Raw genomic sequence first — 26,135 nt, 5'->3', positions numbered from 1 at the left:
TAGAGAATCCAGCCTGTCCTATAGAGTGGCAGAGGCCTAATCATGTATGTGGCTGAGCTCAGAAAGTGGCAGAAACAGAGAAATGTGGTGTTCAAAGTAATGGAAGACAAAGACAACTCAATAGGATGTCCATATATTTATTTCATCACACATCATTTAAAATTTACAACCAGTGGTGGGCTAGCTAAACTTCCATTGCGTGTGTGTGTGTACTTAATGGACAAAGGAGCACCTGTTATCTGTTTTGAGTTTATCACCATCAACACATACATCTGGTTTATTAATAGGCATTTGAAAACATTTAACATGGCTCTTTTAATTTGTACAAATAAAGACGATCTTTTCTTGATTTCGTATTTTAGAAATCCAAATCCATCAGTTTCTAAAAGCAGTATTAAATTCTCTTGGCCATTCTGGTTTTTGAACAGACTGTAGTCAAACAGACTAGAACATCCACCACAAAACACTTGAATGAAAGAAAAAATAATGAACATATGAAATGTCCCTAATGAAAGAGAGTGTCGTATTTCTAACTCTTATGTGCTAAGTCCAATATTCTCGCAGGGCAGAAGGCAGAGGGCAAAATGGCTTTCTTCTAGCAACCTGACCCTGTGGTCAGCGGAAAGATGATGCTGTGTTTTAATTCTGTGTGCCTTCTAACTCAATGCTTAGTAAAACTCATGATAAAAGAGATAAATATCCACTCTTGAAGCTGTGACAAAAGTCTTTAAAAAGTCTTATCCCTTCCCCCCAAGAGGTCTTTCTTTTCCCCCTGATTGGGCAACATATTTGGTAGAAACAAGCCATGCGTAAGGTCCTATGGGGGACTTCCTACACACTGATTGAAAATCGTTGAAACAAAATTGGGTTCTCCTGAGGGTACGTGTGTTTTGTTTTGTGTTTTACAGATAATTATTTCTTCTCAGAACAACACTCTTCTCACTGTACCAAATGGGATTTGACAGAGGTCCCCAAACCAAGCATGTTGCTGGAAGTGTCACATATGTTGGCCCAAGATGACACTATCGGTAGCATACGGAATTGGCCCAAATTTAATCATTTGAGGTTTTTCAGAGCTCTTTACAAAAATCTTAAATACAGACAAATATGTAAACACTGTGCTCTCAGAGAGCAAGTATACAGGCATGTCACATCGTATCCCTTCTCGGAAGACAGATCCAAGTGAAACCTCACCAATCAGTTTCAAAACCAACCGCCAGAACTACTCGCGGGCTCAGGGGCAAACACCACCTTGCACATGTCAGAGTTCTCTTGGTGGAGCGGAAATTCAGATCCCGCTATGAGGCTTTCTTTTCTTCTCCGAGAGACGTAACCTCTGCCTGTGGACAGCCTTTCATACTTGGTCTCAAATTGCCTGCATAATGACAGCAACAACAACAAAATTACACACATATTAAAGGGACCCCACAGCCCTCAGAGCCAAGCTACTGACTGCATGTACGCTTGAAGCTTCTGTTTCAAAGCAATTTGAGAAAGGATGGGAGTGCCAAAGACTACCAGTTTCCATTCCCATGAATGGGGTCATTGTTTTCTTCCCATTTATTTCTACAGCAACAGATATACTTTGAATGCCTAGAATATAGGAGTCCTGCCACACATTTTTCTAGAATGAAGGACGAAACTCCTCTCAGCTTTTTGGAGATGCTGTTAAGCTTTGCAGGCCTTGCTATGTCTCCCACCCCTCATTCCAGGAGCCCCACCTTGGGAGCACTCCCCTTTTGAGTAATTAGCAAGCCCAACTGGATTTAGGCTGAGAAGGCTGACAGGCAAACATTCCTAGAGCTCTGGGCCAAGTGGAATGTGGAAAGAAACCAGTTAGCCGTGAGCCTGGCTTGGTGGTCACTGCATTTTGCCCACTGGGAGGTTGATTTTTTTTTTTTTTTAATTCATTAATGGAGGTTTATTCTAAATATAAGTTAATATAAGTTAACAACAGCTTAATATTCTGATTATAATCCACTATCTTTCATTCTGTAAAAATATAACCTACTCCTGGGGCGCCTGGGTGGCTCAGTCGTTGGGCGTCTGCCTTCAGCTCAGGTCATGATCCCAGGGTCCTGGGATCGAGCCCCGCATCGGGCTCCCTGCTCGGCGGGAAGCCTGCTTCTCCCTCTCCCACTCCCCCTGCTTGTGTTCCCTCTCTCGCTGTCTCTCTCTGTCAAATAAATAAATAAAATCTTTAAAAAAAAAAAAAATATATAACCTACTCCTATTTGTACTGATATCATTTATACATTCCTCATATGAATCATGAAATGTCAGTACAATAAAGAAGGTGCTTAACTCTGGTCTACTTATCAAAGGAGATGATGTAAGATATGCTTGCTGTTTTAAATATACCAATTGCCTTCGTGGTTAATGTGTCAGGGAGACCTCTACAACTAACAGAAGAGTCAATGCTAACCAAAGCATTCTACTTCCATGTGATAGTATTGTTATAAATAACCATTATAAGATTTAAAGGACACAGTGTAAATGAGAAGCTGTAGGGTAGAAGAAGTGATAGGTAGCTTACATGAACGATCATATATTTGATATTTGAGACACTAAGAATTCTACTGAAAATGTTTTCTTTCAATTCAAAATCTCAAACTCTCAAGCTTAAGCCAAAACTTAAACAAGATCAAGTTGCTGTTGTATGATTACCTAAAAATTATGAATTAATATGGGCTCTTAAACCATGGTAATTGATTGCCAGGTGTTTTGTTTTGAATCTTCGGTCTAGGAGACAGTTGTGAAATTAGCTGATAGTATATGTCCACTATTTTTGCTGAAACTACATGGCAACTCTTAGGGTAAATCAAATCCCTTTGTTACCTTCATAAATTATTTCTGGACTAGAATTCAGTATTATCCCCAGAATCAAATGAACTAGTCCTCATATTTTCTTGGTATCCTAGAAACTGACTTTTTTTTAAGCCTTATCATTTATTCTTTTATTTATTTAAAGGAAATTTATGTTTCACTGTATTTTTACCATTTTGAAAACTAAATGCTCAAAACTGGGCGTAAGTTTCTGGTGAACTGGGGACTGCCCAGGAACATTCCATGAGCACTGCGTCTTACCTGAACGGAACTCCATCCTTGTCCATCTGCATGCAAACCAAGAATGGGTACTGAGAAAATTGCACCGTGGAGATAAACTCCAGGCCTGCTTCTGTTTCTGCACTGATTTCCAGGCCAGCTTTCACAAAAGAAGAGTCCACGGTGATGCTGCCAATTATTGCCAGAGCCACCCTAAAGATTTAGGCCAAAAAAAAAAAAAAAACCTTGTTATGTTAATATCACATTTAACTGATCTAGACCAATAGCTCTAATTTCACAGGGTCTGAACTCACAACTGGAAGGAACCATGTAAAAGACTACTATGTGACCTAAACGTGCTCAGAGTTCTGCTGGGAATCAGGGCCTGATTAGCCCCCGTGATGAGGCAGTGAAGCCTGCCCTTCCCCTGCGCCCACCCATGGCCTTCAATTCCAGATGTGGGAATGAAGTGTCTAGCAGGTACTACTATGTGATATGGGCATACCAAGGGCCAAGGGGAAAACGTGCCTGGAACCTGATCCTTTCAGGAAGTCAGAAATACCTGAGCTAGCTTAAAACAAAGCCTAAACTCACAAAGACAGCTGACGTTCATAACAATTTTCTTAGTAACTATCTCTCTGTGGGCTTCTTTGGAGCTTTTTCTATTCCATTTCATTACTTTCTCCAAAGGGTCCCCAGAGACATAAGTCTATGGTTGCCAAGATATTTGAAAAAATATTGTGTCACCAAAAACTATTCCTACAGTGGGGCGTGTACAATGCATTGCCCCAGGAAGGACAAATATGGTGGGTTCCCCAATAGTTGCCTAGAGAACTGGGTAGGCAGATTGCGTTGATGAGGGAACGTGGCTTGGATGATGATGAGGAGGATAAACAATCCCAGTAGAAGGCTTACCTCTAGGATCACTCTAATTTAATTGTAGACTTTAAATGAAACTGTGGGAAATTACTTCCCCAATTAAAACAGATTTCTGTGCCCAGGCTTTTCTGATAGAAGGATACTATCAAAGTTGGCTGTGCAAATTAAAGTCCCCGCTGTTGTTGTTGTCGGTGTAAAAGTAGGTCAGAGGTGGTTTCATGTAAGTCCCTGAATCCCTTACCATACCTTCTAATATCTTACACTCAACAAAGGCTTAAGAGATATTTTTTAAATGAACAAATGAAAAATTAAAGATAGATTGGCTACAGTGTGGATACTGGTAGATTCTTAGGGATACTGTGTCCTTTTTTAAAATCCAGATAATTAGAGACTCTTAATCTCAGGAAAAAACTGAGAGTTGCTGGAGTGGAGGGGGGTGGGAGGGATGGGGTGGCAGGGTGATGGACACTGGGGAGGGTATGTGCTATGGTCAGTGCTGTGAATTGTGTAAGACTGATGAATCACAGACCTGTACCCCTGAAACAAATAATACATTATATGTTAATAAAAAAAATAATAAAAATAAATAAAAATAAAAATCCAGATAATTTTGGGTGTGGCTCTTGTTGATTTCTTTCTGCAAAGAATTCAATTCCATTTAATTTGGGGGAACTTCTATCTAGAAAATACTTCAAAAAAGAAGAAGACAGATTCACCCGGAAGCCCTAAATTACACTGCTGATCCCTCTGATGGCCTGTTCCATTTCTCTTCTTTGGTTCCTTTTAGTAACACTGTGGGTCACCTTTCACATTAAAATGTGCTGCCTTTTGATTTCTCAATTCCTTTAGCCACAGTTTCATAGAAATCAAAACTTTAATTTTATCACTCCTATCTCACTTCTGCCCCACCATATCTTTAAATATCAAAAAAAGGTAAAAATCAATTGCACTTCCATTTCCTTTTCTTCAATTCCACAACAAACGGAAGAATAATTCTTCTGATTATCACACTGGTTTAGAAACATTGTCTTATACTCAAAATAAAACACATCCATTTGATTCGACACGTACATTAGAAAAACTAAAGGAGCTGAGAACATTTTGTTTAGAAAAAAGAATGCTAATGAAAAAACTTAAGGACTTTCAATATTTAAGACTTTGATTCTGCACAAAAGTGACCATCTTTTTATTTTTCTCCATTGAAGATAGCAAAGGAGTAAAGATTTAAAATCCCAACAAGAGGGATGCCTGGGTGGCTCACTTGGTTAAGTGGCTGCCTTCCGCTCAGGTCATGATCCTAGGGTCCTGGGATTGAGGCCTGCATTGGGCTCCTTGCTCAGCGGGGAGCCTGCTTCACCCTCTCCCTGCAGCTTCCCCTGCTTCTGCTCTCTCTTTTTCTCTGACAGATAAAATCTTTAAAAAAAAAAAAATCCCAACAAGAGGGATAAACTAAAAAGTTTGCTTTGGAGTCATATTTTCTGACAACATTGTCAATTACTGAAGTGGAATACCAAGAGAAGATGAACTTCTCATCCATGGGACCAGCTGGCTGTGGATAGATGTCTTTAAAAGCATGATGATTCTTGGCTGAGTTGATCAGATAACTGGCCTGCTCATGAGAAGCTATGGAGAGAATGACTTCCCATGGTTTCTTCCGACTCTATGATTTAATAATTACAAATAGAAAACATAGATTTTGAAAAGTCAGAGAGCTAAACAATTCCAGAAGCATATCTCTGCAGTTCATTGCATAGAATATTATACATATGCTTACCGATTTTTCACCCGGGTTTTAGACTCACGATACCACAGGCTAAACTCCATTGCACCTGAAATGTCAATAGCTAGACCACCCTGGACATCCATATTCGCCTTTAGTCCAGATTGCAACTGAAGCTCCTAGAAGCAAAAATATTTAATAATAGTAATAATAACAATAAGCAAATTTAGTCAACCCCTTTCCAAAGGCATGTTCAGCCTCCTGCTATAGATAATAACATTTGAGTTGTGCTAATGTTGGAGTCTTTCTCTAGACTTGGAAACACATTGTCCTAATCTTGATCACTGGAAGTAGACTGTTGATTCGCTAAAGTATTTAGTCAATGGGTTTGTCAGTAGTTAGCCTTTAAGTCTTGCATTTTCTGAGGACATTAGCTGGGGTGATGTTGGCTGAAAAGTTCTTCAGCTGGATTGCAATCACATTGTCTGGGAACAGTGTTGGAAAAGATAATGGCTCTGGAGAAAAAAAGGCTCAGTATCCTTAATTTTGATATCCCTCCAAAGATCTTAGGTTCGTGGTAACTGGCAGCATGACTAACTTCCTTATGTAACTGCCCTACTCAGACCAAACAAGCCATGCTTTCCCCAACTATAAATGCCACGATTTTGCTTTCTAGAAAGGATCATATTGATCTCTCTGAATTCTCTCCACTTTCTGAAAAACATGGCAAGAAATCTCAGCTAAAGGCCTTGATTTACAACCAGGTATACCAAAAAAGTCTCATTGTGGCATGAAGCTACTTTTAGTCTAAAGACACTTGGATGAAAGTGTGAGGTTCTTAACATAGAACTCAGGACACATTAGGAGAAAACCTTAAGAATACGTACAGCTACATTTACTCTAGAACTAAATGTGGTTGTGGTCGGATGCAAGGTTGTCTCATGCATCATAACTAATATTTAAGGAACACAAATTATCCTGAGAAAGCCAGAATAATTATGCCCAAATTTTAACCAATGCCTATGAACTACAGAACCAAGATTTGAGTTCTCCATTTGCACTGTAATCGTGATTGTTCCCAAATGAACCCTACTGTGTGCCCTGTCTTAGAAGTATTTCCTTCTGGTAGCCTGGGTGGCTCAGTCAATTAAGTGCCCAGCTCTTTTTTTTTTTTTTTTGGTGCAAAAGGGTGACTTTATTATAGCGCAGGGACAGGACCCGTTGGTAGAAAGAGCTGCAGCTACAGGTGTGGGGGGTGGCTGATTATATATTTTAAGTTTTGTGGAGGGAGAGATGGTAGAGATGACATAGGTTTCTTTTTTTTTTTTTTTTGATTCTCACTCTTTTTATTTTTATTTTTTTATTTTATTTTTTTATTATGTTATGTTAATCACCATACATTACATCATTGGTTTTTGATGTAATGTTCCATGATTCATTGTTTGCGTATAACACCCAGTGCTCCATGCAGAACGTGCCCTCCTTAATACCCATCACCAGGCCAACCCATTCCCCCACCCCCTCCCCTCTAGAACCCTCAGTTTGTTTCTCAGAGTCCAGAGTCTCTCATGGTTCGTCTCCCCCTCCGATTTCCCCCCCTTCATTCTTCCCCTCCTGCTATCTTCTTCTTCTTTTTTTTTAAACATATAATGTATTATTTGTTTCAGAGATACAGGTCTGTAATTCAACAGTCTTGCACACTTCACAGTGCTCACCAACTCTTTTTTTTTTAAGATTTTTATTTAAAAAAAATTTATTTATTTGACAGAGAGAGTGAGTGTACAAGCAGGGGGAGTGGCAGGTAGAGGGAGAGGGAAAAGCAGACTCCCCGCCGAGCAGGGAGCCCGACGTGGGGCTCGATCCCAGGACCCTGGGACATGACCCGAGCTGAAGGCAGATGCCCATCTGACAGAGCCACTCAGGCACCCCCAAGCATCTGACTCTTGATTTCAGCTCAGATCATGATCTCAGGGTCATGAGATTGAGCTCCATGCTGAGCATGGAGCCTGCTTAAGATTCTTTCTCTCCCTCTCCCTCTGCCCCTCTACCCCCACCTATGTGCTCACTCATACGTGCACATGCACTCTCTCTCTCTCTCTCCCTCTCTAAAAAAATAACAAAAAAAGTATTTCTTTCTTTGGATCTTCTCCTCTCTCCCCAGTTTGAAAACTATAATCTTGTTAGTCCACCCAATCAAAAAAAGTCTTTGATGTGGACTTTGGCTTTCCCACTGGCCATACGTTAGGTAGATCAAAACACACCAAGTGCCATGGAAAAGAATATTTCACAGATTTTAGACAATGTGCCTTTTGTGGGGAGAGAGCATTTCCATTGCAGTCTGGGTTTTAAGGAGTGCCTTGGCTCTCTGGGAAGATTGCATTTTTCTCATGCAAAGGGACCATGGAAGAACTCTTAGGTGTAGTCACAGAGGAATTTTCCTGAGCTCCCATTGAAGGACAGAGCACTGAACCCTGTAGAGGGACACACCACTCTTTCTTTGTGAAAGGGACTAAACCACATAGTGCAGTGGTTCTCATTTTTAAGGTACAAAGTAAGTGGAACTAACAGTTCTGAGGACCTACTGTGGCCCCAAAGCTCTACATTTGGTATCTCATTTAATTCCCCTACTAATCTTCCATGGTAAGCATTATATCTGAAGATTTAAAAGGAACCCAGGCCTGCTAGCCATACATGGAGACAGAATGAATACCCAGACTATCTCTAGGGAGGATACTTTTCTATTACCACACATGGCTATTACAAAATCATAACTCTATTTTGTCTCCTAGTGTTCTGAGAAATATTATAATAAAGATCATAGGCTTATGTCCTTGTTTGACCCAGAATGCATATTTATTTAAATTATTGCCTATGAGCTACAGGAAGAAGATACTTTACATTTGTAGCTAGTGTGACCCCTTGATCTTGGACCTTTGGTCTCAAAGGTGTCTCTTAGTTCAAACACTGATATTTTGACAAATTATCCCATTGCTTCCATTCAGGAAAATATGTTCTTTGCTGGATAAAGAGGATCTCCCTATTAAGCTGACTTTACCAGACATCCTTCTCTGAAGAGTAATCCAGTTAGCCGAAAAGAGAGAGGGAGAGTAAGCACAGAGTAATTCCATCTGCCCTGGTGGCTGTGACAGCCTATCTACTGCCAAAATTTCCTTCAATGTCAGCACTTGACCTAGAGTGGTATGTGCCTCTGAAGCCGGGACGGCATTACTGGATTGCTCTGCAGAACCAGGGAGCGTCAAACAGCTTATTTGTATAGTAACCCCTAATCTGCCAAGTACTCCAATAGGAAATACACAGACATTGGGTTATGTTTTAATAGCCATGGGATGATCTTTGCCTTAGAATACACCTTAGGTGACTTCTCTTAATGAACAGAAGAACTTTACAAGATCATCTAGATCAGGAGTTGGCAAACTATGGCCTGCAGGCTGATCTGGCCCACTTGCTGTTTTTGTAAATACAGTTTTGTTGGAGCACTGCCACACTCATTTGTTAATATATTGCTGAGGGCTGTTTTCACCCTATAGTGGCAGAGCTGAGTAATTGCGATAGAGACCATATGGTCCACAAAGTCTAAAATATTTGCTTTCTGCCCTTTACATAAAAAGTCTGCTGAGCCTGATCTAGATTACTGTGTTTTCATCAAGTTTACAGCCTAATTCTGACCATCAGAGATTGTTGATAGGTAGCTGAGCACACACAGATGGGGTTGGAACCGTCATGATTCCTGTGTCTTAAAATGTAGATCACTTCCTCGGCACTCTTATGCCTTCTTCAGAGATTTTTTCATTAAGAATTCATCTCCCCTTCGGGGTGCCTGGATGGCTCAGTCGGTTAAGCGCCCAACTCTTGATTTCAGCTCAGGTCATGATCTCATGGTCGTGAGATCAAGCCCTGTGTCGGGCTCCATGCTGTGTGTGCTGGAGCCTGCTTAGGATTCTCTCCCTCTCCCTTTGGCCCTCCCCCATGCCACATGCATGTACATGCTCTCCCTCTCTCAAAAAAAGAATTCATCTCCTCAGAGTTAATACTGTAATGGATATGTGCAATGCAAAATTCTGATATAATTTGAGAACTGTTTTTTCATATGTGACCTTGAGGATTAAGGGATATGACAGGTACTGCCGCTTGTCCTTCTCTTCATTCATTTTAACTACAACATAGGCTGGTTCAGAGTGACAAGGTGCCCTTTGAAAAACTACACTTACCAGTTTTCCTTGCAGCTAGGGATATCCATAAGACACAGTTTTGATCAAAAACAAAAGGGCTTAGGTTATTTTCTCCATAATTTCTTGTTTCTGTTAGCATTAGTATTTTCTCTTTTTTTCTTTCGGTTTTATTGAAATATATATGACATTACTGTATTCATATTATATTGACTATTTTCTTTTTTGCCTCAACACTGAGGATGTGTTTTCATCAGCTAACAAAGGTGAAAGAAAAGGCTGCTTCCTAATAACAAAGGGGAAAAGGAGGAAGGGCAGCAATACCAAGAGGGTGAGTGCTTAGAATGTGAACTCCTAGATGGGTGGAACCTTGTCCTCTGAGGTTCCACCCATTTCAAATGTGCCTGGAACACATTAGGGATTAAATAAATAGTTGCAGAAGAAACGGGTTACCTGGGAATGATCTATCAGCAGAATGAGTCCCTTCACCACACTGACAGGGTCACCAGATGCTGACAGCATTTTGGACATCAAATCACTGTATCCATTGAAAAAAGTGACAGGTCTGAGCTGAACATCAAAGAGGATGGCTGACATGCCAGCGTAGGAGTCAAGGTTCTCCTCTCCCTCATCGGGAGTAGCTGCAATCAAGGCCTCCAGTCCTTGGGCTTCAATGACCACCTGGGGAAAAATGGAAATAACAGTGCTGACATCAGCTCCCTGCCTGTTCTGTAAGTGATGGGGAGGCTTCTGAGCTGTGGCTAGAACTTTCCTAAGGGTCAGAAATTCAGGCAGCTGCAGCAGCTAGGCAAACAAAAACAAAACAAAAACAAAAAACCAACTCTATGCCTGAGCATAAGGTGAATTCGTTTTCTTCATTTAATCCTTGCAACCTTTTATCCCTTTTGTAGATGTAGATAACCAAAAACCAAAAATCTCAAATGGCAAAGACAGAACTCAAACCCCTTCTGTCTACCAAGGCCATGGGCTTTCCATTTTATGGTGTCATCCTCAAGACTCTTAGTCCCTCCAGGACTGTCATATACAATAGACCAGCTGTCCTGCAGAGCTCCTAACAGGAGATGGAGAAATGTTGGGACAGTAGCGGTAAGGCTGCTCCTACGAGGGGGTGTGGAGCACTCTAAGCCATGACTCACACCTTTCCTGACAAACTTCTCTCTCGAGCTGAAAGAAAAGATGATAGAGGCTCACATCAAGATCTCTCCCATACATAAGAATCCTATATATTCTCTGTCCCCCATACCCAGCCCCATAACCACTGGATGTTTGGCATTTCCAAGTGCCTATCAGCAAACAGATGGTGATTCCTCAGGACAGAAGGACATAGTATTCTAACTAGAGTCTCATTGAAGGGTATAGTAATATAATATGGATAAGAACTCAAGTTTGTGTAGTACTGGATCAATTTTAATGCTTAAATGAGCTTATTGAGAAGGTTATAATTTGATATGCATAAAAACTAAAAAGAAAGTATAGTTTATAATTAGGAAGCCTTTATAGATTGTAACCAAATTTTGAATAAAACTAAAGAGATGGAATTCAGCCAGTTGTCAGATGCCTACACTTTATTCTTTTTCCTCTTGGTGGTACTGAAAAACATAGACTCTTTAGAGAGTCAATGTTTTTATTATGGGGAATCAACTTCTTCATAGAAACACCCAGAGAAGGAAAATACATTCCAGAGTTAGATACGTGGAACTTTAAGGAATATATCTATGAATAAAAATATAATATTTTTTAAAACATAAGTGAAAAATATTAGCACAATTTCAATTTTGTGAATAGGTTTGCCTTTGAAATGACAAACAGATATTTGGCAAGTCTAGTAAATCAAATTACTTAGGTTTCAAGTTCATACTTGAAACTCTCTCTGGAATTATAAACCAAAAAGCCTCCTGCAGATGATGGAATCACAAGCTACTTAAAACAGGAGCCACCAATAACTTATGCATTCTATAGTGTTACCACCAGAATATCTATTATTCTACTTTGGACTAATTTTTTACATACTTTATTAAGCAAAACTAATGGAAAATGAGTTACCTGGCTACTGTGAAGATGAGCTTTCCCAATGTACTGAAAGATGTTCAGGTTACTTCTCCTTAGAATGCCAGAACCAGAGTAAAGAATGTCCAGGCTGTAAGTAGATGCTGAGTGGGGAGAACCTAATCACAACAACAACAACAACAAAAAAAACAGTAAAACACCCAAACCCCTGTAATTTAGTAACAGTTCCAGCAATACCAACTTGGAGAAGGGCAGAGAGGGAGAACCCCTTTTTGGGTGACGTACGTTCTACGTAGCCAGTATAGGCAGAAGAGGATCCACTCTTGGAGAAACGGTCATAATTATGAGCAACCATTTCCTTCAGAACTCGACGGACCATTTTGCTGCAACACAGAAAAGGAAAAAGCTGCACATTCATTGTAATGGTGGCTTCCTAAGTCAGATTTGGAAAAAAAACAAATCCTCAGTGGAAAAAAGAGGGGGCCAAATTTTCCTCATGCCACTCCAAGACCGGGGAGGTGCCAGCTGGAGTGCCAGCATTAGCATTAGGGCTTTCCCCTTCATTCCTCAGATATTTGAAATTCAGGTTGGTCTCAAAATGACAGCAAGGCAAGGACGCCCAGCTATGAATGGCTTAAACCAACTGATGGACACACCTCAGGAGTGGAAAATACATGTTCTATGAATCATCATGGTTCTATTGTTAAATAGTATATACTTTCAAGGAAAGCTGTACCAAACTGGATGGGGGGGTTGGTTTGCTCAATATTTCTTTAAACATTTTCCTATGCTCTCTAACCTTATCAGTGGCTGATGACATGTCACAGTTCATTTCCAGGAATTTTTTCTACTTACGGAGTTTTCAATTAAAGAGACATCTCAGTAAAACCCACAAATGAATGATTATCTCCTCTAAAGTAAGTCTTAAACCTTACCCTATGCCACTATCTTGTCTACTATCTAAGGAGTGCTGAGATCTTTCTGATCCCGACTACTTAACACTAATCATATCAGTAATAACAAAATTATGGTACTATCACAAAAAATATCAAAATAATCAACTAAAGAAATCTGGATCTAGATCTGAGGTAGAAAATTATTGAGGAAGGGAATAGTAACCCTATAGGTCCCCCAATATTATAAGATATTAGCCTGGAGAAGAAGGGGTGAGGAGATCATGATGGCTGTCTTCAAATAATCAAAGGGCCTGCATTTGGATGAATGATTAGACCTGCTCTGCTTTGCTCCAGGGATTGGGGCAAATAGGGCCAATAAGAAACTTTCAGTTACATTAAGAAGTACTGTGATAGTCTCTGAATAATGACACAAGTTCCCTCAGAGGAGGCAAGCCCCCTGCCACTGGACAGGTGCAAGCAAAGACTGGACACCACCTGCTAGGAGAGTAGATTCCACACTGGAGAGAGATACCAAGCGAAGTGGCCTGTAATGTCCTTTCCAACTCTAACCATTTTGGTCCTGAGAATCTGCCTGGCAGTGTTGCGACGGCTTCCTCCCCTTTCCCTGGCTGCTCTCTACCCCATTGTGTCCTCTTTTACTGTCCCCTGCATCACTAGGTTCACAAGACAAGGGCAGTAGACCCACCCAGGATCTCCTCCACAGTCCCGTAAAAGCAAACAAAGAAATCGAAGTCAAATCCATTCCACTTGGAATACATGGCTACAGACAGATTTTGCTTCTTCCTCCCTCACTCATCTGCTCCTTCTTCCTCCTTATCTGTCCTGCTCTTTTCTCCCTTCTACCTACTCCTCCCACACCCCTTTCTTTTATTGCCTTTAAAAATTTTTTCCTTTGTCTTTATCTATTTTCCAACCTCCCCCATGTCTGTTTTCCTTTTCAACTGAAAATGCTCAAATTTGATCTTTCCTAGGGATCCTGCTGTACAAGTAACTCAGGGGAAATGGAAATTTCTTTTCCAGCTCTCTCATTTCAATGAGGAAGTGCAGAGAGCTCTGCAGAAGCACCACTTTGAAGGGAGACATCAGTGAATTTGGAAGAAGAGACCTGGGTACTGGAAGGAAGAGGAATCCAGTAAGAGTTACTAAAAGGGATGAAGTCTGCTGATCCCACTCCCCATACGTTGCATAGTCCCAAAATGGGAGCCATGCCTGAGGTTTTTAACTTAAATGGTAGATTCATTTGATCTGTGATAGATGAGGCTTCAATGTTAGATCACTAACCTTTGGAAAGTTAACATGAAAGACCATTTGGTGAGAACTTATATCACATTGTTGTGCTATTGATAAAAATAGTCCTATTAAAAATGTAGTTGTGTTTTAAAACATCACAAACGTTTGGCAATATATACTTACCAGACTGATCAGGAGACCTAAGTAAAAATCATACCCCGGGTTTCAAATCATAGTGCCAAAGTAAAGTTGTCTTATTTGGACTGCTAAATAGTTCTTCGAGGAAACTTGGCCAACTCTGGTTTTATGTAACATAACCTAGCATAATGACTGCACCATTATTATTAGCCACATGTGTACTACACCAATGTACAAATAAGCTTGAACAAGTAAGTTTTCTTAGATAAACAGAGAGACAGGTGCACTCCATCATACCTTGCAGGCATTTCAAAACGTAGGATGTCTTGAACAACAGCGAGCATGTATTTATTCATTTCTTTGGGAAGATCCCCAATAGAGAGCAGAATGTTTTTTACTTCCATGTAGGACGGATTGTTATTTAAAATGATGGTGGCTGCAGTAGTGCGTACAGTCTTTTCATGAACTTTACGATTCTGGTGGTATATCCTGTTCAAAGTCTTCTTCACCTGTTCAAAGATGTTCAAACTTAGGACACATCTAGATTTTTTAAGTTGATATTGTGATAGGAATAGTTAGTGCTCTTAAAAATATGCATGTGCTCTTACATTTCCCAGGGTTCTTTGCAGTTAGGTTGGGGCCACAGTCCTAGCCAACAGACCATGAATAGAATTGCTGTGGGTGACTTCTGGACTTGGACAGTTAAGAGCTGGTGTGCCTTCTCCCTCTCTTTTTACTACTACTGTAGTAAACTTAGGGCCACATTTTCCCTTACCTTCATTAGGCATGGCATGAATGAGAAACAAACTTTTGATAAGCTGAGATTTTGAAGTTCATTTGTTATTGCAGCATATCATGGTGTCACCTAACTAATACCGATTTTTAAAGATACTACTGGGGAGCTATGGCTATATTAACTGATATTTCCTTAGAATGAAGTCCCTCAGGATCCTCCCTTATCCTTTTTTAAAAAATTAATAAACTTCATTTTTCAGGGCACTTTTAGGCTCACAGCAAAACTAAGCTGGAAGTACAGAGGGTTCCTATATACCCCTTGCCTCTAGTGTCCCCCCTGCCCAACACACATGTAACACCCCCCCCCCCATCAGCATCCTGCACCACAGTGGTACATTTGTTACATTTGACAAACCTATACTGACACACCATTGTCACCCAAAGTCCACAAGTTACATTAGGGAACTCTTTTCTTAACAAAACATTAACACCAAAGAAAATCTGCTAAAATAATGGCTTCTGTGGCAACAAATATTGGCAACAAATAATTTTGTTGGTTACTAGCATTGCCTAAAAATATGTGGTATGGGGGTGGGGTTTCTGTACTAGGCATTTATAAACAGTTCTTTCAATTCCATTTCCCTCTGCTTTTTTTATTTCCCCCAAATGCTGGCCTTGTTCTCAAGTGTAGAGGAGTTAAACAACTCACCTGAGACAAACAACTGGGAAAAAATAGCCAGAATTTATAGGTAGGTGTCTGTCTCAAAAGCCCATGACTCTAGCCGTCATGCTTTGCAGTCTACCAACTTTGACACACACACAAAAAAAGTAGTGGGAAGGTGCTCAGCTGCGAACTGGGAATATCATTCTCAGCAGGCAGCTTATCTTGAAGTTTAAAAACTTTTCTGTTCTAACCAAAGTTTAATTTAGATGGCTTCCTGAAAATGCAGCTATAAGAACCAACACAGAAATTCTTAAGCCAGGATATTTCAGTGTGGAAACATTTAACAGTATTTTAAAACTTATGGAAGTAAAGGTATTTCTGGAAAGAATTTGTTTCTTAAAATAAGAGGATGTGCTTCAATATTTATGCTTCAGGATACAGGACATTATCTATTCAAAATGTAAGGCTGCTTCAGAATAGCCTTAAATCCAATTTAAGAGTTATTTCTAAACAGGAAAGAGAGATAGTTTGGGGGGAAAAAAAAAGGCTGACTTCAGAGAACTTTGCATTTGACTCAAGTTTAGACACGCTTCTTTTCCTTCTGTGAATGTTGCAAATACTCTTGGGGAATTTACCTCATCAGTTATGAAACGGACATCGTATCTCTGGAGCGTGGTGGTAGCAAGATGGCTGACAGGCCCTTCCCCTGCCTCTGCGTACTTCAGAAGGAGTGGGATGCCTTCGGGAAGCAGTGCATTCTTCAGAGCCAGGAGGTACATCATGGTGTCCTCTTTTTTCTCTGGTCTTTCAAGTCCTCCCAGGATTAACTTCTTGGCTTCCACCACTGCCTAAAAAATTGATGTACTACCTCAGACATATGTACAATCATATATTAAATAAGGCTTGGACAAGACTGGCTTCACTCTTGGGTCCAAGAAAACAACCCAAAGTTTTAGAAAGTTTTGTACTGGTTGCCTGACTGAGACACACAATGAAAATGAACAAGTATACTTGATAAAGGTGTTGTGTTTTTTTTAAAATGCATACATTAACATATTCTTAAGAAGGAATGAGTACAATTAATAATTGACATATCTACTTTTGAACACATTCTGAATGTATAAAGTCATTTTTAAAATTCCTTTGTGATTGATTATTCATAAAACTGCCTGTTCATTGAATTTCTAAAGGAACAATTAGATGGCACCTAAGTGATGCCACACGCTTTTTCTTAAGTAACAGTTTGGTGAAAGTACTTAGAACTTGACCATAAGGTCTTGTTCTAAATGTTTAAAAAGTGCTTGTTTCCACTTGAATCCAATTTGATTAATGCTACCATACAGTTCAAAAAATATTTCTTGAATGCCTTCTATGTGGCAAACACTTTGCTAGGTATTTTTCAAATATGTTCTTTAATCAAAAAGGCCCCTTTTTCTGGCCTAAAAAAAAAAATTGACTATAAGTTAATAGTTTAATGGAAAAGCAAATTACAAATAGGGATGCCTAGATTTTGGTCTTTGCCACTACATATGTTTTAGGGGCTTCAGTTTCATCTTTAAAGATTCCTAAGGTCTAATTCAACTATAGGATTTGCAAATTCTGAAATTAGGCAGCAGGTACACGGACACACATACACACATATAGTAGGGGAGAGAGAGAGAGAGGGAGATGGGGGTGGGGGAAGATATAAAAGGTCCCCAAATAGAAGGAAAGATACTAAATTTCATGTGTACTCAGAGAAATGCTATTTTTCAACTATCAGATTGATTAAAACATTAAAAAGTTTGATGGAGGCCCCCTGCCCTGCCATCTATCCTCCCGAATATCAATGATGTGGATGGAACTGGAGGGTGTTATGCTGAGCGAAATAAGTCAAACAGAGAAAGACATGTATCATATGACCTCACTGATATGAGGAATTCTTAATCTCAGGAAACAAACTGAGGGTTGCTGGAGTGGGGGGTGGGGTGGGAGGGATGGGGTGACTGGGTGATGGACACTGGGGAGGGTATGTGTTCTGGTAAGCGCTGTGAATTGTGCAAGACTGTTGAATCTCAGATCTGTACCTCTGAAACAAATAATGCAATATATGTTAAGAAAGAAAAAAAGAAGAAGAAGAATGTAGCAGGAGGGGAAGAATGAAGGGGGGGAAATTGGAGGGGGAGAAGAACCATGAGAGACGATGGACTCTGAAAAACAAACTGAGGGTTCTAGAGGGGAGGGGGTTGGGAGGATGGGTTAGCCTGGTGATGGGTATTGAGGAGGGCACGTTCTGCATGGAGCACTGGGTGTTATGCACAAACAATGAATCATGGAACACTATATCTAAAACTAATGATGTAATGTATGGGGATTAACATAACAATAAAAAAAATTAAAAAAAAAAAATAAAGATCCAACTTCTTTTCTCTCTTCCATTTTTTCCTGTGCTCTACTCTCACCCATCTGCCCCACAAATATGAATACTTTGTGCTCCAGCTCCACAGAATTTCTCACTGTTCTCAGGCATACCAGACCCATTTTGACTTTGGGCCTTTTCATGCATTGTTGTATTTTTCCTAGAATGTCCTTCATTCCATACTATCATCTCTTCACCTAAAAAGCTCTTCTAGACAAAGCTTAAATATTACTATTTTGGTGAAACCTTCTCCAGCACCCCCAAACAGAATAGTCTGCTATATATTCTGTATTCTCAAAGCACTTTGTTTATATTTCAATATTATTTTTTGTTTGTATTTGATAAATGGACTGGGAGTTCTTTGAGGATGGTAGAATATTTTATGCATCTTTATATTAAGGGATTAACATCACCCCTAGAACAGAGTAGATACTTATTAAATTCTGCTGAATGGATGTTTTCATATGTGAATTTTGTCTTTAGTCAAGATATTTGATATATGGTTACTGAAGTAAATCGGCTATTCAAATAATTATGGAAATTGAAAAAATATAAGAAGTCATAGTTCTTTGACGTCATAGAAATAATACAAATTTGATCTCTGCCAGAACTCACTAGGCTGATGTTCAAACACTTTCAAAGCCATTTTTTTTTTTTTAGTAATCTTTTTCCTACTTAGGTTACTTTCTAGTTTGGGTTGTCTCTTTTGGCACTATTTCAAGAATGTTCTCCCTATTATTTTTAAGAGCAAGCACTCAGCAAGCAAAATAATATAGTGATGTCTTTTTTGAGAGAGAAGAAAAATGCTGACTAGAAGCTGACTGTATAATGAATGTGGACCAAAAAAAGACTTTTTATATATTCAGCATCTTTAATCTATTTGCATTATAGAAAGATAGGCTGTGTTGGATATTAATCCATTTGGATTTTCTATAACTAGTTAAGCTTACAAAGTGAGGTTTTGGTTTTTTTATGAGAAAGATGTTAAAATTAATAGTCCACTCAGACAAATGGAGAAGCTTTGAGCAAATGAAATTAAAAACAAAATGTAAAGCTCTGGGTAATCAGAAGTAACAAAATTCCCTCCATCAAAACTCAAAACTGCAAACCACACTTATTATATTCCCCAGGGCACTTCAGTCAGTTAAGCATCTGACTCTTGGTTTCCGCTCAGGTCATGATCTCAGGGTTGTGAGACCGAGCCCTGTGTAGGGCTCCATGCTTGGTGTGGAGTCTGCTTAGGATTCTCTCCCCCTCTCCCTTTGCCATTCCCACTCATACTCTCTTTCTCTCCTTGTCTCTCTCTAAAATAAATAAATAAACCTTTTTAAAAAAGTTCTCCTCTAGGAGATAGCCCTGGAGTCTAATATTTTTCTAAGAAAAAGAACTATATCATACATGCCATTGAAAGCCACATATGTAGTGGGCATTCAATAAATATATATCGGTGAAGGATTAATAGACTATTCACTCTTTAGCAAGTATTTGTTGAATGTTATCTATGCATCAGCAATTATTTTAAGCAATTGGTGTTAACAAGACAAAGATCCATTTCTGCATGGAGCTTACATTTCAGTGGGAGACAGAAATAAGCATAAATGTCATGAATAACTGAATTCTAAAATATGTTAGATGATAATAATTGCTATGAAATAGGGAAAGTGGAGTAGGGTAAGGGAGATTAGGAGTGCCAGTGATAGGCAGCTCAGTGAGTATACACAGAATGATCCAGAACTATATAATACATGAGATTGGATTTGCACTTACTTTGAGCTTGCAGCCTTCATTCTGACACAGCTTCCTGACGAGGGCCCCAATGATGATCATAACAGTTTCTCTGATGTCATTGCTCCCAAAGGAACCTTTGAACTTACTCTATTAACCAAACAGAGATAAAATAGGTTATCAAAACATTTAAACATTTCCAAGGGACATTTTTAGAAATGTTTTTTTAAGATGCAACATAACCTATGTCTAAGGAAAATGTTTTTATGTTCCTAGATAGCAAATTGAAAATTTTGATTTGGGGACACTTACAAATTCACTTTCTACTTTAAATTGAAGAATTAATAGAATCTCTCCTCTCCAGGTCTTCTTAACATGGGTCTATGAACTCCTGAGGGGTTTATGGATTGGGTTCACTGCGTCAGTGAACCAAAAAAATAGTCTGTAAAATTTTGCATATGGGTGAAGAGGAGCTTCACTGATTTATCAGGTCCTCAAATGGTCTCATTTTCCAAAAAGATTATGAGTTATTCCACTAGATCATAAGTGGATAAGTACACATTTTGTTTTTAAATCTTGGATCCAAGAGAAGTCTAACTTTTGTTTCCAATGTAAATTTTTTAATATTGGAGGAATTGTATCTCTTCAATGTATTGTATATTAGATGCCAGGAAGACTTTTGAAGTCAAAACAAATCTTTTAAAATCAATTTCTGAAGCATAACCAAGATTCATCTCTGAAATTTTGTTCTATGTCTAATTGTATGATAGGTGAATATAATCTTTAAATTTCCTTACCATACAGTTTATGTGACTTTAGAGGAAGTGCAAAGAAGACACTATGTGAAACAGTTTACAAGTAATGGATTAATGGATAGAAAATAATCCAATTACTGCCTAGATTCTTAATGAGCTTTTTTAGTAGCTGAGAGCCTTTATTTTCCCAGTGTTCATTTGACTTACAATGAGGGCTCTTAGGAGTTCTTCATCCGGATGGGAGGCAAATCCACAGGCATAAAGAAACCTCTCCTGGAGGATAATGCTACTGTCGCTTTTGAAATCCAGAAAGTCCAAAATGGCGTCTAATGAGTCTGAAGTCTGAGCAGAGGTGACAGCATCCACCAGTTGAGGTCTACAAAAAAGGGAGAGTCATGGATATCAGTTTAAGGAATTATTTAAATCTCTACCATTCACAGACTCTCCATTGATTTGAGTTTCCTAAAGAAGTGAAATTTTTTCATATAAACAAACAACAAATGAATGACTTCCTCAAAAAGACCCCCCATTTTATTTTAAACCTCTCCTTTAATGCCTCTCTCTCTAATTCAATGTATACTCAGAATATACAAACTAATTTTACTGTAATAGCCTAAGCCAAACATAATTTGGAAATTTGTACGTCAAAATTATACAGGCAAAATTATAAATTAGGTTCAAATTCTTTTCTCTATGAGTCAAACATCACAGTTATGGTCTCAAATACTGATTCTCTTTTATCTAATTAGCTTTGCAAATGTACACATTTCTCAAATGCCTAATTTAACTCAGGCAGTATTATTTAAAGAAAAGATGGGAAATCCTTTTAACTTTAATTTATATCTGAGGGAGAAGATGTTGTTCATTTTTTCTAAAAATAAAAAGTACCATGGTATAGTTACCATGTTCATGTTCAATGTTCAACCATAATGGCTATGTGTGGACAGAGCAGAACTCCTAATTCTAATTATGTACAGCAGTCATCAGGAATCTGGTTGAGTCTGGGATGGTAAAATTTCTGAAATTAGTTGTCATACTAATGAATATATTATGTATGTAAGTTTATTCCACATTGTATAAACACACCATACATGTGTTTAGTGCTTTATACTTTAAAAAAAAGATACACTTGCACTCTATCATTTTGTTCCTAACAAAAACCTAGTAGTAAATGAAGCAGAGACTGAGAGAGAATACTTATTAGGTGCCTATTACGCAAGTACTGCACCAGAAATTTTAGGTGTGCAACTTCTCTTTTGCTTTCATTTCTTTGTCTGTAAGACGGGGCTAAAAACAGTGGTTACTTAGAATTGTTGGGAGGATTAGATTACATAATCTATGTAGAGCACTTAGAACACTCAATAATAGGATGTTATTAATACAATTACTTCATTTAATCCATGAAACATCTCTGTCAGTTAAATGCTAATATTCCCCCTTTCGTATGAGGAAACAGACTCAGAGATGTTCAAGGCCCCACAGCCGTTAAGTGTATAGCTGGGGTTGGAACTCAGGTTTTTCTGACTCTGGTATCCATGATATTTTAAATACATTAGTATTTCTCAAAGTGTTTTTTTCCACGTGATTCTAGTCCTATGAAATGATGTAAGGAAAGGGATCTTCAAGATTATTTTAAGTTTAGAAAATGTTTAAGGAAACTTATATGTAATAATTTACGACTGAAGATGTTGAAAATTTCTACAGCCAAGAAAACTATTTGATTTGATTTCACCCAGCATTTTTCCAACTCAGTTGCTCACAGAATTCTTTCCTCTTGGCATACTTGTTAGTATTCTGCAAATTACAGGATACACACAATGGACACTTTGGGAAATGTTACATTCCACCACCATGTCTTCCACTATGCTATAACAAATAGAAGGAATTATTCTCCGTATTTTATAGATGTTGAAAGTGAGGCTTGGAGAGGCTAAACGTAAACAATTTGCTCAAAGGTTGTACACTGTTGGAGGTCAAAATTAAAAACCAGGTCTTCCAGGGGCGCCTGGGTGGCTCAACTGGTTAGGTGTTGACTCTTGATTTCGGTTCAGGTCATGATCTCAGGGTCCTGGGAACGAGCCCCGTGCCCAGCGGGGTGTCTGCTTGAGACTCTCTCCCTCTGCCCCTCCCCCCCCCCCCCCCCTTAAAAAATAAATCTTTAAAAAAAACTAGGTCTTCTGATTTTAATTCATCCTAGTATCCTTTCTATTACACTACACTATATGTGGGTTACACATTATATGGTATAATATTACGTAAATATAAGTATCCCCTGCTTTTCCAAAGTTTGTGTTAGGCTACTGTGCTTTCACAAAAGACCTACATTAGTACCTGTTTTTAGTAACCAAAAGAAATCTGAAGAGGATTTTTGCTTTTACCAAAAAAAAAGGTTAAAAGCAAAATAGCATTCAACATGTTTTGCAGCAAGCCCGTTACAGAGGCAGTGTGCACCCTGAGCAGCGAGTGTGGCCCCACCAAGCCCCTTCCCAGGGAACTACACTCAGCATCTCAGCATCAGGCCACCATAGCTTAGAACTGTGTCTATGAGCATCTGGGCTTTATCTTGATTTATTTTGTGTATCCATTTGCAAGATGTGTCCTAAGGTATTAGTAAAACCTAAGAGAGGTTATTTTTTTCGGTCTGGAAATGCTTAAAAATTTTCCATGTAAATTAATGGTAATTCTTTGCTTTACACCATTTCGGGTTACAAAAGGTTTCATAGGAGGCTCTACTTTTGGGTAGCAGGAGAAACCTGTAATCTGATTTAGAAAATACATCATGAAATTATCCAAATAATTGCTACCTTAAGACTTTTCGGAGAAAAATAAGGTTAAAGTTTAATTCAATCTCCATTCTAAACTAATAGCCAATTTTTAAACTTTTCTTGTCAGTATCTTTGCTTTTCCTATAAAGACAAATCACCCTACAAATATATCTTAAAGTTCGATGATTAAAACAGGAGTCTGAGAATCTCTAACTTTGTGTATCTTTCAACTTCTGGTTTAAATATTTATTTTTTGAAGAGAGCAACCAATTCTGGTTAGTCATATGGAATTCCTATCAATTTTAAAAATGTCCTCAAGGCAAGTAAATAAATATAATCAAGAATAAATAGACTTCTTGAAAAAAAGCTCAATTCTCTTCTTGGAGAATTGAGTCCTTTGAACTCAGGGACTATGGCTACTGGTACTGTGTGTGTGTGTGTGTGTGTGTGTGTGTGTGTGTTGGCCAATTTCCATTTTTTATTATGTTAATGGCTAGTTTTGACTGTCAGATTAATTGAACCACTTTCTGTATCATTAGGGCAATTAATATTATACAGTTGAATTTGTATTTACAAATTCTATATTACAGACAAAAACCACTTGTATTTACAAAGTAAATCTGAGAATTAAGTCAACTCTCTTTATTATGCATGTCAATGAATCACACTTTCAGCAAACGTTCAAATAACACACAGATTTCTTTTGACTACCTTAGTTCTCAATTTTCTATATAAAAAAAATGGCTTTGATGGGTATGATCACTGGATCTTTAATAAAATTACATTTTTCAATTGAAAAGTCATACTCTTTTTTTTGTTTTTATAATCCAACTCTAGGGGCGCCTGGGTGGCTCAGTCGTTAAGCGTCTGCCTTCGGCTCAGGTCATGATCCCAGGGTCCTGGGATCGAGCCCCACATCGGGCTCCCTGCTCTGCGGGAAGCCTGCTTCTCCCTCTCCCACTCCCCCTGCTTGTGTTCCCTCTCTCGCTGTGTCTCTCTCTGTCAAATAAATAAATAAAATCTTTAAAAAAAAAAAATAATAATAATAATAATAATCCAACTCTAGAATCTTTTCAAATGTAAATTAATAGGTCCACACACAGGGGGGCAGCACATGCATCCTGGTGTCAAGATGAAGCCCTACCCTCCCTTATCTATGTACCAATTTAGACCTGATTTAAACTCATAAACACTCAAAAAATGTTCATTCTGAGTCACTGCTAAAACTTTGTTTTAGCACATTTCTGGTCAAGTAATTGTTAAATTACTGTATTGTGGCATAACTCTTTGATGAAAATATAAAAACAGCACAATAATTGATTTGGAAGTTGGGTATTTGGTTAAAAGGGGTCTTTCTTAATAAGAAACCAATAACCCAGAAATGCTTTTCTACAGACAACCCCACACCAGACTGGGGAACTTACAACACTTCCTTGTTTTCAGCCTTGAGGATTTGGAGGATCTCTTCTCTCTTTGCTGTCCGGAGGCGCTGAATGAAGGCCAGGAAGCTTCTGACAGCCTCAGCCTTGGAGAGCTGGTCAGGCTGCAGGTGTTTTCTGGTTGACTGCCAGTGCTCTGCGAGCTGCAAAGAAACACGGCTGCAAGCTCACACCCCATTCGGGATTCTGGACATCCGCATTGTCAAGGGATGTTCTCCCCGGAAAGAAATCTTGCCTTGTAACTGACAAGCAAAAGAAGCTTGTTGCATCTTACCTCCATATCCCTGATTGCCTCCTGCCCCTCTCACATTCCTGTGACTCTCAGAGACAAATCTAGAGGCCTGCTGACCCTGTGTGCGATTCCTCTGCAGGAGGACCATTTTTGTCTGTTAGTACTTACCTCCAAAGAACCGAGGCTTCTGGGCCTATAAGGTCAATTGTTACACCAAAGGAATTACACCTAAGGCCAGGCTTTGACTACCATCCTGCAACTGTGCAGGATTTTCGCTGACAGCAGGAGATGTTGGAAGGGGAAAAAAAATAAAACTGCTGAATTATTGTGTCAGGTTTCTTACGTACTGGGACCTCACTGAAAATCAGTCTTTGTAATAACTTGAGCTCCCTGTTCTATCTCTTTATTTTATTGTTTTTATGACATGCAATGTTTAACTATGCTGAGGTCTGAATTGTTCATTACTTACATGTTAAGTAGAGTAGTATTTAGATAAAGGTAATTCTTATACTATTGTTATTCTATTATGATTTTAACAATAGTAAATAATTCTAATTAGTGACATGTTCTGGCCTTGAAATATATTAAATAACTGATTTTTCCTAGTTTACCACTTTTCCCCCTAGTTGTAAATAATGTGTTTATCCCATTAGTGACCTCCAGCAGTCTAAGAGGTCTGGGGTAATCAGTATGCTACAAATATTTAAATTATTCACTCCTTCTAATAAGCAACAGACACATATTTTTTCTTTTTCAAATCTCTTTTGGTTATCTAATCTTAAGAGGATATTCCAGGGCAAAATTCCAGCTATTCTTAGCTAAAAATCTACTGGGTCATTTCTGAGGGCAGAGAGCACACCAGTGTGAATTCAGATTTTTTTTCTTTAAAGGGTTGCAATGGTGACAGTGTACTGAAATTGCAAAAGCAATTCCTCAAAGACATAAACCCTTCCTACAATAATGAAGAAGTAATTATCAAACATCTAAAATGGCTTATAATTTTTAATAAACATGGGGGAGAGAAATTAATAGTTCACAGCATTAAAAAAGATGATTGGTTTCATCAGTCACTTTCCTAAATAATTTCCACCTTTGTATGACACATTAGAAAATTACACTGGAACATTAACTGTTATATGGAAGAAAAACAAATAAAAAATAAGATTTGAGAATGATGATTCTCTCTTTCTTTTTGTTTTTCCCTTAGTTCAATTTGATAAATTTGAGAAATTAGCAAGGACTTAATGTCTTGTACTTTAAGCAAATTATGATATTAGT

The 26,135-nt window shown here is 38.6% G+C and overlaps 1 protein-coding gene across 1 annotated transcript in view; it reads right to left on the bottom strand.

Moving 5' to 3' along the window:
• Positions 1-129: 129 nt before the first annotated feature.
• The window catches only part of MTTP (microsomal triglyceride transfer protein), a 54,557-nt gene continuing 28,551 nt past the window's right edge, over positions 130-26,135 (bottom strand). Inside the window, exons 10-20 of the mRNA XM_032400889.1 lie at positions 24,611-24,768; positions 20,629-20,797; positions 19,709-19,816; positions 16,179-16,391; positions 14,442-14,653; positions 12,145-12,242; positions 11,896-12,017; positions 10,285-10,512; positions 5,699-5,823; positions 3,088-3,258; positions 130-1,375 (exon numbers count right to left, since the gene is read on the bottom strand). Of these exons, the coding sequence (XP_032256780.1) occupies positions 1,204-1,375; positions 3,088-3,258; positions 5,699-5,823; positions 10,285-10,512; positions 11,896-12,017; positions 12,145-12,242; positions 14,442-14,653; positions 16,179-16,391; positions 19,709-19,816; positions 20,629-20,797; positions 24,611-24,768 (1,776 nt within the window). The 3' untranslated portion in view covers positions 130-1,203. The remainder of the gene's footprint in view (positions 1,376-3,087; positions 3,259-5,698; positions 5,824-10,284; positions 10,513-11,895; positions 12,018-12,144; positions 12,243-14,441; positions 14,654-16,178; positions 16,392-19,708; positions 19,817-20,628; positions 20,798-24,610; positions 24,769-26,135) is intronic.

The sequence above is a fragment of the Phoca vitulina genome, unplaced genomic scaffold (assembly GCF_004348235.1).
Source record: "Phoca vitulina isolate PV1807 unplaced genomic scaffold, GSC_HSeal_1.0 scaffold3, whole genome shotgun sequence".
Lineage (NCBI taxonomy): Eukaryota > Metazoa > Chordata > Mammalia > Carnivora > Phocidae > Phoca > Phoca vitulina.
Note: the sequence above shows the minus strand (reverse complement) of the source record. Positions and strands in the feature narration are given on the sequence as shown.